Below are 12,943 nucleotides of genomic sequence, written 5' to 3' on the forward strand. Positions count from 1 at the left end.
GAATGATGAAAGGATGGAAGAAAAAGTCTCTGGAGTACATTTATGCAAGGAGAGAGCTAATACATTCATGCAGTGAGGATGCTATCAAGTATGGTCAATTGGTTCCTGCTGCACAGAGTCTCTTGGTTTCTCTTCATGTCCTTGACCTTGTTGTTTCTATGAGTCTTTTGATAGCCTTCTATTATAACTGCCTTTTATTCCTTAAATTTTCCAGAATTGGTTACTTTTGCTTGCAGTTAAAGAACCATAACTCATTCAGGTCCTATATGCTTATCTTCAGTCACGTTTTGTGGGGAGTGGACTTCTTGAACAAGTATGTGGCAGAAATTCCTGAAAATAGAAGAAGCCAGTCCTTGGATCTTCAGCAAACAAGAGGAAGAAGACACAGAAGGTTGGTGTGAGCCAGGGACATGGCATATAGTACTTTCAGAAGATCAGCTTCACCACAGTCAACTCTCAGTTACTTGTGAAGCTAGAATTCCATCCCTAGTTTCTCCATCATCCCACAGGTTGACTGGCTTATGAGTTAAGGATATCTCACAATCAAAGCCCTAGTGGCTTGGACAAATACTTGGAAAAGGACAAAGGCTCAGGCCAGGCTCTCTTGTTAACAATTCTGGTAAAACAGGGGTCAGCAGGCATTGAAATCATGGAATGAAATAGGGCCTCACTGAAATATATATAGATGTCACTTACCATGATATTCACATGTACTACAAAATAATTGTGCATATATGTCTGTGAACATTTTATGGGAATCATATTATGAACTGGGTGGGTTTCCTTTTCTTTTTCTTTCTTTCTTTTCTTTTTTTGGATGCTTATTTGCATTAAGAAACTGAATTTTCTGTCATAATTGCAACCATTTCTTTGTGTTGAGTACAACACATCCATATCAAACTCTCAAAGAGGGGCCATCTGAACACCTGCCAACATGGCCCACCCACAGAGCTTTGCCTAGAAGCCATGTCTTCTATAGAATTTAGCTCGGGCGAGAAGATCATTGACCAAGTCTTTGTCTATGTCCGTTGGGGTGACAATGGCATCGATTCCTGACTTAAAGGCCGAGAGACCACCTGAAATGAAACAGAGGTTCAGACTGAAATATTAACTTTCAGCAGAAATAAGATATGAGCAGGGCACCTGGGTGGCTCAGTCATTAAGCATCTGCCTTTGGCTTAGGTCATGATCCCAGGGTCCTGGGATGGAGCCTGCATCGGGCTCCCTGCTCCACAGGAAGCCTGCTTCTCCCTCTCCCACTCCCCCTGCCTGTATTCCCTTTTTTGCTGTGTCTTTCTCTGTCAAATAAATAAATAAAATCTTAAAAAAATAAAAAAAGAAATAAGATATGAGCATTCCCAGGATGTAAGCCTCCAGGCAAATTTTTCAAAGCAGACAGTCCCAGATTCTCCTTCCCCCTTCCTCCCCTCCTGAAAGGCTCAACCACCCCAAGAATCTCTGGGAAAATTCCAGATTTTTTTCCTTCTCTCTCCTTTTAAGAGACTTTTGTTTTTCTTGCTGCAAAAGCTATATTTGCCTCTTATGTAGTCCAGGCCTGGCAAAACTTGATCCCCAGCAAATCTTCAGTCGGATAATGTTTATAGCATTCTCCCAGTCATTAAATAACTTACTCATTTAAAAAAGAATTTACTCATTTATTCAGTCCCTCATTCAGTCATTCAATAAATGTTTTTATGCACCTACTATGTGCCAGGCAGATGGGTGCCACACTGAGTGCAGGGTATGCAATGGTACACAAGACATAATCATTTCTTTGTAGGGATATGTGTGTGTATGCAAGTGTGTATGTGTATTTTACCCCAAAATTTTAATCTTCAATAGTTATTTATGTGTTTAACATGACTGTGCTTTGCTCTGATATATAGAGAAAAAGACCCCTGGTCATGATCCCTGACTTCAGGGACCTTGAAATAGAGAAACAGAAATTGTTTATTCTAAATTAAGGATGTTAAAGTGTGGGAGGAGAAAGGTATTATGCACACCATGGGTCTATAAGAGGTAGACTTAATAGGCCTTGATGTGGTTGGATGTGAAAACAGAAGGAACCAGAGAACCTAAGAAAACAATCTGGTTTTCTGGCTGGAATGACTAGACATATGGTGCCTTTCACAGAGACAAAAAAAAGAGAAGAGACAGAAAAACAGAAGAAAAAGTAAGTTTATGGTGGGAGGCTAGTGACTTAATTCAGTCTGGAAGATGCTGAACTTGAGGAGGTCTGTGATCAGCCAACCAGAGATCTCCACTTGGATATGGTACCTAAAGCCCAGATGTTGCTGAGAATGTTCAGAGTAAACATTTGTTCAAACAAAGAAAGTCATTAAGTTTCTTGCATCGGGAAAATTCTACCAGAGGAAGGCAAACATTCTTTTAAACTCTTGCATTAATTCTCAAGGCATCACTCAGTGGCTCAGTAACTAATGAGAGATATAATAAGAACACCAACATTTGGCAGAAGGGGAAATGGAAGTTGGGGAGCAAGACCACTCAAAGTAACTCAGTGGTTCAGAGAGTCCTAGTGCATCCTTTTGGCAGCTCCTTCCAGACCCATTGCTGACCCCATGGGAACACTCCCAGGGAGGCCCGGGGCACATCTGGCCTTCAGGGGTCTCACTCGCTGATCTTTTAAACAAAGCTCCACAAACATGGCCTACCTTTGAGGTGTTGAGCCACACTCCACGTGGGGAATTTTTTCTGGATTGCCTTCATTTTGTCTGTTAGAATCCCAACAGCCTGCAAAAGGTGTTCTTTGCTGTCCCAGTTACCAACAGGGTGATGAATTTTTTTATTAAGCTACAAAAATCAGATAATAATGTCAGCATCTGGATGAAGCAACACATTTTTCTATTCTTCCCAATTTCTCTTCCTTGTGCTCAAGTGTACAGCCACTGGTCTTGGCCCCCTTACTTTATCTTCACAGAATTAATTCTACTTTCTCTCACAGAAAAGAGAGTCAGAGGGGCGCCTAGGTGGCTCAGTCCTTAAGCGTCTGCCTTCAGCTCAGGTCATGATCCCAGGGTCTTGGGATCGAGCCCCACATCGGGCTCCCTGCTCCTCGGGAAGCCTGCTTCTCCCTCTCTCACTCCCCCTGCTTGTGTTCCCTCTCTCGCTGTGTCTCTCTCTGTAAATAAATAAATAAAATCTTAAAAAAAAAAAAGAAGAAAAAAGAGAGTCAGAGAAACAAAGTATGATTTGGGAGATGTGGAAGTGGCATAGTTTTTGTTAAACTCTCAAATGTAAATAAATTTATGAAAAAGTTGTTTCAAAACAAATAATTAGCATTCAATGGCTAGACATTTGCAGTCAAAAATAAAAATTGTTTCTAATTGGGACAGTCTGAAGCTTGGGTCTCTACAGACAATTTAAAATAATGACTGGATACAAACATTCAGATAATTTGGATCCCCTTCCTCCAATTTGCCTAAAGAACCATTTGGTTCAAGTAGAGCTTAATTATAGTGTTTTGATCTACATGGATAAAATTCACTACTTTATGGGCCCCAAATGGACACTTCTAATAGTGCCCTTTATAAGATTTTCTCAATTTAAGTGCATTGCATATTATTAATTGCAAATTGTAGTTATAAAACTCATAAAATACTTTTTCTGAAGATACCCAAAAACTGATAAATCTGGAAAGAAATACCAGAGATGTGTTACAGAAATACAGAAGTACAAATTATGCTGAAATTCCACAGTGTTCTGAAGCCTGGAAATACTACCAATGGACATCTAGTTTGGGTTGAGCTTCCATAAGGAAGGATGAAGTGGGGCTGACTGAAAGTTTCTTGCCAAGTACCTGCATCAAGCCAAATTTAAGTCCCCTGTGGTCCCAGCCATCTTGCAGGACAGCTCCACCATGGCTTTCTCTCGAGATGATAGCTGCGATGAGAGCAGGGTCCACACAATACCTCAGCCCAACTTCTTTGATCAGGGTCTGGTAAGTTTTTAAGGCCCTCAAATCCATCTCAGCAAACATTTCAGAACCACGGATCCCTAAGTCAATAGAAAACAAAACTGTTTACTCCAGAAGAGAACCCTTTTCCAAAGTTTAATAAGTCAGTCATAGCCCCCAACCACAGCCCAAAGCTTGGGACAACTATTCTAGGACATTGTTTTTAATCTCTAATTGCATAAACCCAGAAAGGTCCACAACCCCAGGCAGTACCACTTCTACTCTCTTTCTTGTTCTTCTGTTACCTGCCACATTGGTGCCTTGGGAAGACTCTTGGACTAGAAGTCAGCCAACCTAAATTTGAGTCTGGTTCTGCTACTACCTAGCTCCAGGCCCATGAGAAGTCTCTTCTTGCTGAGCCTCAGTTTTCAGATCTATAAATTGGGGAGGTAGGATTAGATTGACCTTGTAGTTGCTTCCAGCGCTGACATTCTAATGCTGGGATAACATGAAGAAGACTTTGGAACAGGATTACAAAAGAGAGAATGTACAAAGAGCAAGAGGCTCGCTTAAAATGCTCATGCTGTAACATGAAGTAAATACAACAACAAACAAAAAACAAAGGCAGAATTTAATATTTTACGTAAACCATCATTTAATTATGTAGAAATAAACACATTTGGATAAAGTTTGGAAAGAATAGGGGGAAATTAAAAGAAGTCATTTGTTAAGCTGGTCAGGATTCTGCTTTTCTTCTAATTTTTAACTTTGATCTTATTGCTATAACAGCAATTATACCTTTTCAAAATTAAGCTGCTTCCTAAAAAATAATATGAAAATGATGAAAGGGGGAAAGCCAAATGTTTGCTTTGCTTTTCACTTACCGCAGTTCATCAACCTGGTTATATCACAGGCGGCACCAGAGGTCTCCATGGTCATGATGTCACCGTAGCAGCCATGGTACAGGCGGGGATGCAGGTGAGGGTTCATTGAGTGAGTGAAAGGGTACGAGCCCCTAGAAGTGCCTGGGGGAGAGAATTACAATTCTCCTGAAGCCTGCGAGATATATTGCTCGAGTTGCTATAATGAGCATTACTAAACCAAAGGTGAAGCCATAGACTTACTCTTTCCCAATTCCCTCCTAAGACCCTTTGGATAGCTCATCAGACAAAACGGAACAGAAGATTCCCCCGTCCCATTTTACTCCAACCTTAAAAAAAAACTTTTTTAAGTAGTCTCCACACCCAATGTGGGACTTAAACTCATGACCTGGAGATCAAGAGTCACATGCTCTCCTGACTGAGCCAGCCAGGTGCCCCCGAGAATTTTTTAATGAAGTACTTAATTCTAAACATTGTACAAAGTATTATGAAAATCAATTTTTATAGGTCTCAAAAACACTTCTTGCAATCTTGATCAGAATTAAAATTGCCAATAGAGTTTTAAGCAGGAACTTTGAGAGAAATTTTAAGACACTTCTGACACAAATACTTCTGGGGATGTAAACATCTGGATTAACAAATTGCCTTCGTTTAAGAAAATAAGAAAGAAAGGGCGCCTGGGTGGCTCAGATGGTTAAGCATCTGCCTTCAGCTCAGGTCATGATCCCAGGGTCCTGGGATCGAGTTCCGCATCAGGCTCCCTGCTCGGAAAGGGGCCTCCTTCTTCCTCTCCTTCTGCTTCTCCCCCTGCTTGTGCTCTTCCACTCTCTCTGTCAAATAAATAAATAACATCTTTAAAAAAAAAAAAAGAAAGAAAATAAGAAAGAAGGGTACCAATACCACTTAAGATAAAAAAGAAGGGTACCATTAACTTAAAATATCCATTTTATATCATGTTTCTGTGAGGTTGAATTTCTAAGTATAATTAGTAAAATTGGAAATAAAATTCAACTTACCATAAAAACTTAAGTTAAATCCTATTCTTATTTTTTATTTTGTCATTATGAAGTGACTTACTGTCCAAGTCTATTACTAAAGGAGATAAAGAGTTTTGGTGTAAGTTGAAAAGTTTGCTCTAATAGTTCCTAGGACTGTTGACTTATATCTTAAGACTACAAATACTTGTCATAAGAAATTATATTTGTTAAAACACTTGATGTTAAAAACTATGTTGTTTCACTTAGTGTTGTAAATGGTATTTTTTAATAGAGAGATGGATTTTCCCCATTCACTATAGGTCTAGTTCTGATGAACTTGATAGTATAAAGAGACTCTCTTAGAATTAGGCACATAAGCAATGGAACTATTCCTCATAAATATATATTTTAAAAGGAAAACAAAGCAACTCTAAAGACTAACTTTTTTAAAAAGCAAAACTCATCAAAACAAATAAAAATACAGGCACAATCTACTCTTTCCCAACTACAAACACGCAAAAGAAAAAAAAGGTATTGTAAATGCATCAGAAAGTCAGACAATGAAACTATCAAGTAAATTCATAATACTTAGAAAGCCTATTTAGATAACAAAACCAGTAGAAACCAGCAAAGCCATTAAGCTTCCCTAAGCAGTATGGATTTCCATGTGATGCAAAGAGCATGGCATTGGCACTCTCCATGGCCCTCAGCATAGAATCTTGTGCCTACAATATGTGTAGGAAATACACATGAGTGAATGGATGGATTTCCAGGACACAGATCATATGTAAGATAGAAGCATAGAAGCTGGGAGTGAGGGTGCAGACTGACAACATATACCCAGAATCTGACCACTTTTCACCACCTCTGCTACCACCAGGGTCCAAACTACCACCATTGCTCATCTTGATTATTGTAACAGCCTCCTAGCTGACCTCCTTCCTCCACCCTTGCAATCTATCCCCCAGCAGCCAGATTGGTTTGTGGAAACATGCATGGGATCATGGGATCAACCTTCCAGTGGCTTTCCAATCATTGTTGTGGCCTTCAAGCCCTACCTGATTTGGCCTCTGCTCACTTTCTGACTTCTTCTCTGTCCTCACTCTTCTCCAGTCACATTCTTCTCCTTGCTTATCCTTCAACATCTCAGGCAGGTTCCTAGCTCAAGGCTTTTATATTTACAGATCCTTTTGCACAGAATGCTATTTCTCCAGGTATCTACATGATTTGCTGCCTCACTGCCTTCAGAACTCTGTTCAAACACCACCCTATCAGCAAAAGATATGAATAAACAGTTCATAAACAAAAAAAAGAAAAAATCCTTAAATGTATAAAAAGGTGCTCAACCACATTCAAAAGAGAATGCCATATTAAAACATCACTGAGACGCTACTTTCTACCTATTTAATTGGCAAGAATCCAAAAGTTTGACAACGTATTCTGACAGTGAGACTGTGGGGCCATAGGCAGTCTTATACATTGCTGTGGAAGGAGATTTTGCAATAGGCTGTTGTTTCAGCAAAGATCTGAGAACAATGCAAGTGTCATTCACACAGGGACTGAGCAAGCTAAGCCACTTCCACACAACAGATTACTATGCAGCTGCAAAAAGGAGGAACTCTATATGATTCTATAACATTATCTCCAGGTACAGAATAGTAGTTATGGAATTGTATTCTTTGTTTGAAAAAGGGAGAAAATATGATTGTGTGTGTTTGTGTGTGTGAGAGATTTCTTTATATATTCAAAAGAAACAATACAAGGATGAACCAAAAACTAATAAAAATTGTTAGTTATGGGGCAAGGTAAGAAGAGGTGACAGGGATAGAGGCTAGACTTCTCTAAATGTACCTTTTTTATAGTTTTTATTTTGGAGCCATGTACATGTTTTTATAATTTAAAAAAATCCTAAAAAGTGAAAGACAAATTAACTTTATATCAAATTGAAAACTTAATTAATACATAGAAGAGAATTATTTCTAGTTACTTAAAAACAAGTCAATGTAAGCATATACCACTAGTGGAATACATCCTATGAACATAAAGAATCATAAGAAAATCTTAAACTATTTGCACAGGATCACTGTTGGTTGGTAATAGTGCCATAGTTATTTTGAAACTATTATATATAAATGAGTATCATGTTAATGTTAAGAGTCAGGATTTTTAGAAATCCTTTGTATTCAAAAATAATGTGAAATATCAGTATGAATGCATAAGTATTTTTCTTTTTTTTTTTTTAACAATATATACTTTCTAAGTTCTCTCCACTGAAAAGACCTGGAAGGAATAACACCCCATAGCAATGGAGTGCCCCTGATACTCATATTGTGGTCTCTAAATACTATTACTCAGAGGAACCAGTGCTCCTCAGAAAAAGGTCTCATTCCTGGTCTGGGGCAAGAAATGTTTAAGGTAAGCCAGGAACATCTTCTTGTGCCAGAGCTGGCCCTTATACATTTTAGACACATTCTAAAACGTTTATAGGTAAAATGTTTTGATCTTTTGGGTTGCTTTACAATATTCTAACCTCCCCTCCTCCCAAAAAATGCAGACATGAGAGATAGATAAAATAAGAATAGCAAAGTGTTGAAAACCATAGATGCTTGATAACGGTACACAGGAGTTAATTACCCTATTCCCTCCCCCATTTTATGTGTTTGAAACATTCTACAACAATTTTTAATTAACTTATTAAAGAGTCTTTTTTTCTACTTACATTAAAACAGCAACACACTCATGCCTCATTCCTTATCACCCATTACCTTATATTTTATTTATATCACCTATCACCACCTGACATGTCTTCCTTCCTTCCTTTTATTTCTTCCTCTCTTTTTTTCTATTCCTCTCACTAGAACATTTTTTTTCCCTTTGCTATCTCCTCCTCAGCACTTAGAACAATGCCTGGCACAAAGTGGACATTCAATAAATATTCGTGAATGGATAATGGATGGATGGTTGGATGGATGGATGGATGGATGATAAGTAAAGGAATAATCTAAGTTATCTGGATCAAGTGTCCATATGTCAAAAGTTTCAATTTCTTTTTACTGGAGAGCCAACCTTTGCTATGCTCACAGGTATCAAAGTGATCTGGATGCCTATTAAATATACCTATTTCTGGGCTCCTCATACTAGGTCTGTTGAATCAGAGTCTTTAGGTATAAGGTCAGAGAACCTGCACTTTAACCAAGACTTCCAGCAGACTCATGCATACCTAAGTTTGCTTTAAGGGGATTAGAATATGACCATGGACTTTACTTGTGTTGACATCATAAACACACAGGCCCTTCTTAATTATAGTCACCTCTCAATTAAACATAGCTAGTAGGGTAGCTCATAATTAGTCCACTGGCTATATAACTCTGCTCCCACCTGGAAATTAAAGAAGGAATAAAAATTTAAAACTATGTTCCCCTGCCTTTGACCACATAAATAATTGGAAATTATCACTTTCCTGTAGCTTCACTTTTTCAAATTTAGAATTAAACATTTCAGAAATACTTTCTTCTCAATCTTCACCCTATTCATAAAGGCAACTTGAACATTGTTTACAGTTGCTTTTCATTTTTCCTAAGCCAAATTTTCAATCTTTTCTTATTCAAAGTCCCTAACCATCTCACCAGCCTACCTTTCTATCCTTCCCCTCAGAAATCCTCACTTCTGTTCTGGTCTCACTGATCTGTTTACTGTACTCCCAACACTTTTCATGCATTTCTGCCTCTAAAGGCATTCTACCCATCCAGCAGACTCTTTTCCTCTCCTATCAAATAACACCAAACATTCTTCAAGTATAACATCCTCCCAGAAAGCCTTTCTGGTCTCAACATCCTGACTAGATGTGAACTCCTTATCCTGAACTCTTCCCAGACTAATGTCTTTTTCTGTCTATATTCATTTAACTCTTATTTACTGCCTGGTATTAATAATTTTATCTTCATATGTCTTGCCTCCCAAGGCACTGTTCCATAAATTCCCACTGACAGTGCCTTCACCTGCTTGGCAAGCAGAATACACTGTTAATTATAGATGTAAGCAGTTGATTGATGGCCAGGCTGATTAGAAGGAGAACCCACCCCTCCATTACATGTAATCATTGCTTTTTCTGATTCATGACTATGCTACATGTTTTTGTGGACACCCTGCAGAAGATGCTAAATGTCAGTCGATGACTTACCAATGAGGGCAATAAGTCCCCAAAACAGGATAGAGGATAGCATGGTTGTGAATCTTATCCTACAGCACCTATTATGATTTGAAAGAGAAACTGGTTAATTTTAAAACTTGAAAGTTTCCTGAAGGAAATTTGTTTTAATTAAAAGAAAGTTTAGAATAATTTCCAGTATACTTTTTTGCCAGTTCCAAGATATTATTCTCATAGGCTCAGTACTATGGTTCATTGGATCACTCTTTCCTAAGTATAATCTCCCAACTCATTTTAATCCAATTTCATATTGACATGAGCCTATAAATATCTTAAATATGTTAGGCCAACATACACACTCCCATCCTGTCTCCAAGTTTGCTCGTATCATAATTTTGTTCCCATTCTTTGACTGTAGTCTCCTTAGAAAACCAAAAGAAGCCACTGAGAGGAGCATTAGAGATCATGACTCAGAAGAGGTTTGCTGTGCTCCCTACATTCTATTTTTGGTTTCATTCAAAAGACAGCTTAAGTGTTCTACAAGATACAAGAAGGTGAGCACGAACCTGGTTTGTGAACTTGCAGAGCCAATCTCTCCTCTCGGTTTAGGAAAGTCCCCCGTCTTCAGCACTACCCTGCACGCCAGCCTTTAACAAAGCAGTGGCCTTTGTCCTAAAAGACAAGTTAAACAATTTGAGAATCCATTAGTTGGTAGATCTATGATTACCTGGCTTCAATCCAAGCAAACTTCAGTGTGGCTCTGCTGCTGTGGGGGAGGTTCTAAAATTCTTTTTTTTTTTTAATATTTTATTTATTTATTCATGAGAGACAGAGGGAGAGAGAGAGAGAGAGAGAGAGAGAGAAGCAGAGGGAGAAGCAGGCTCCCATGGAGCAGGGAGCCTGATGCAGGACTTGATCCCAGGACCCTGGGATCATGACCTGAGCTGAAGGCAGACGCTTAACTGACTGAGCTACCCTGTGGGGGAGGTTCTAAACAGCAGCCTATAGATTCACCTGCCTCTTCTTACCTGCATCTTGTACCACTGATCGTTGGAGGAGCTTTATATATGGTTCAAAACCCTCTCTTTAAATCACTGACCTCATTAGACCTGATTATAATAACACTTTGTACTTAGGTGGCCCTTTTAATAAAAAGATTTCAAAGCATTTATTAACCACTATTAATTAATTAATCTAATGAACCCCCAAGTTATATCGGAGGCATATATTTGGAGGATAGTTTCTGGGGCTCTAAAATTGAGCTAAGTCAACAACTTCTAAATTTGAGAACAAGAAACAGATAATTAGCATTAAAAAGATAAATAAACAGGAAATACTAGCAGCTCTCATTCCTATATTGGTCGTTTGCCTGAAGGCTGAGCCTCCTGCTCTTTGTTCCTCATTCCATTGTCACATGATCTGCATACCAATATGTCACATAGCTCCTTGCTCCAACTCTACTCTGACAAACAGCCAAGAGTGGCTACCTGATCTGGGAGATCAGTACAAAGCCAGAGAGTAGCAACATGAGTGCCAGTTTCCCAAACTATCTGAGGAAATGGGAAAAAATGATTTGGCCAAGGATGAAAATTTTTTCAAGGGCGGAGTATCTTTCTTCACATTTATGTCCAAAAGAAGAGATAAAGCATATTGTGCAGCCCTGGGAATAGGAAATGGAAGGGACATTCTTGAAATAGGCAAAGCACATTTTCCAAAGGGGAGGAAGTCTGACACAAGTCCTTCCACAAGTGTGAGAAATTTCTAAGACACTGTACACAATCCTTCCATAAATCCACAAGGTGAACACAGGTGTGAGAGAGACTGAGCAGGAGATGTGAAGATGAAGGCCCTGAGTCAAACAACTTGCCAGGCTCCCTGGCAATGAATAAACCACAACTTCTAGGAGATCATGCCCTCCTGAAGCTGATCTCTGCACTACCTCATTGCATTCACTTCTGCCCTGCCTGTTTGTAGAAGAGACTTCCCTTTAAGTGGCCTCCAGCTTTCCATTCCAGGGAATATGGGTGGGGATATTCTGAACCAACGATAATTCCTGCCTTGACTATCATGAAAATGATTCATGGCTGGGGCTGGCTCTACCAGCACCATCAATGCTTGCAGTCAGGGCCACTCTTTAATAAGGGGTTTTGCATGGATCCAACCTTTCCAACATGGCCCTCAGGAACACATGAGCCATCACCAGTGACAGTGGAACATTGTACTGATGTTGTGCTCATGCCACCCCTCCACCACACCAGTGCAGGACAAGGTGGGAGAAAGAAGAAAGGAAGATGAAAGAGTAGAGGATGAATGAAAAGTTATGTAAAAGATTCTAGGTAGAGGCTGAAGCTGTCTCTAGATGCTCCTAGAGAACAAAAGTAAAAACAAAACATTGAAAGTACTATTAAATGTGAAACCTATTTTATTCTTCTCCCTGTTTTCATATAGTCGGGCTACAAGTCCTTCTAGATATGAAGTTCTTCATGTCCAGGCCCTCTGCAATTTAAATAAATGCTTTCAAACGGATGTGGATTATTAAGCTTTGTTCAAATTGTGAGAATACAAACAAACATTTATTTGACATCCATCATACCCCAGGTTCCTATGTACATTATATCATCCAATCCTCCAACAGCTCTGTAAAGTAGGTATTATCCCTATTTTAGAGATGGGGAAACGGAGACTCAGAAAAGTTAAGCAAGTTGTCAAAGATGGCACAGTCAGGACTTGGCAAAGCTGGGATTTGAGCCCAGGTCTATAAGATTCCAAAATCCATACTCTTCCATTATGTCCAAGGTACTAGTGCTATGGACCAATGACCCTGCAGAGTAATTATTACAGCAGGTTCAAATCAATCAGTTTGCACACAAAGCATCGTCTGTGGTCTGAATAAATCATTCCAGTTGTAGATATTTAGCCATCATTTGTTTGTAGATGCTGTTGTCATTTTTTTTTTTTTTTTTTTTTAGAGGGAGAGAGAGAGAAGGGTGAGGAAGGCAGAGGAAGAGAGAGAAAATCTTAAGTA

The 12,943-nt window shown here is 39.0% G+C and overlaps 1 protein-coding gene across 1 annotated transcript; it reads right to left on the minus strand.

Moving 5' to 3' along the window:
- Window positions 1–957: 957 nt before the first annotated feature.
- On the minus strand, window positions 958–11,010 carry LYG2 (lysozyme g2). Its single transcript, XM_025868778.2, has 7 exons — window positions 10,947–11,010; window positions 10,485–10,590; window positions 9,952–10,019; window positions 4,798–4,938; window positions 3,818–4,014; window positions 2,673–2,811; window positions 958–1,076 (listed from the first exon to the last, which is right to left on the minus strand). Exons 3-7 carry the CDS (start codon window positions 9,992–9,994, stop codon window positions 958–960), a joined length of 639 nt encoding a protein of 212 aa, XP_025724563.1. The 5' UTR covers window positions 9,995–10,019; window positions 10,485–10,590; window positions 10,947–11,010.
- Between the last annotated feature and the right edge of the window lie 1,933 nt (window positions 11,011–12,943).

The sequence above is a fragment of the Callorhinus ursinus genome, unplaced genomic scaffold (assembly GCF_003265705.2).
Source record: "Callorhinus ursinus isolate GAN/ISIS: 27379988/994484 unplaced genomic scaffold, GSC_fseal_2.0 scaffold10, whole genome shotgun sequence".
Lineage (NCBI taxonomy): Eukaryota > Metazoa > Chordata > Mammalia > Carnivora > Otariidae > Callorhinus > Callorhinus ursinus.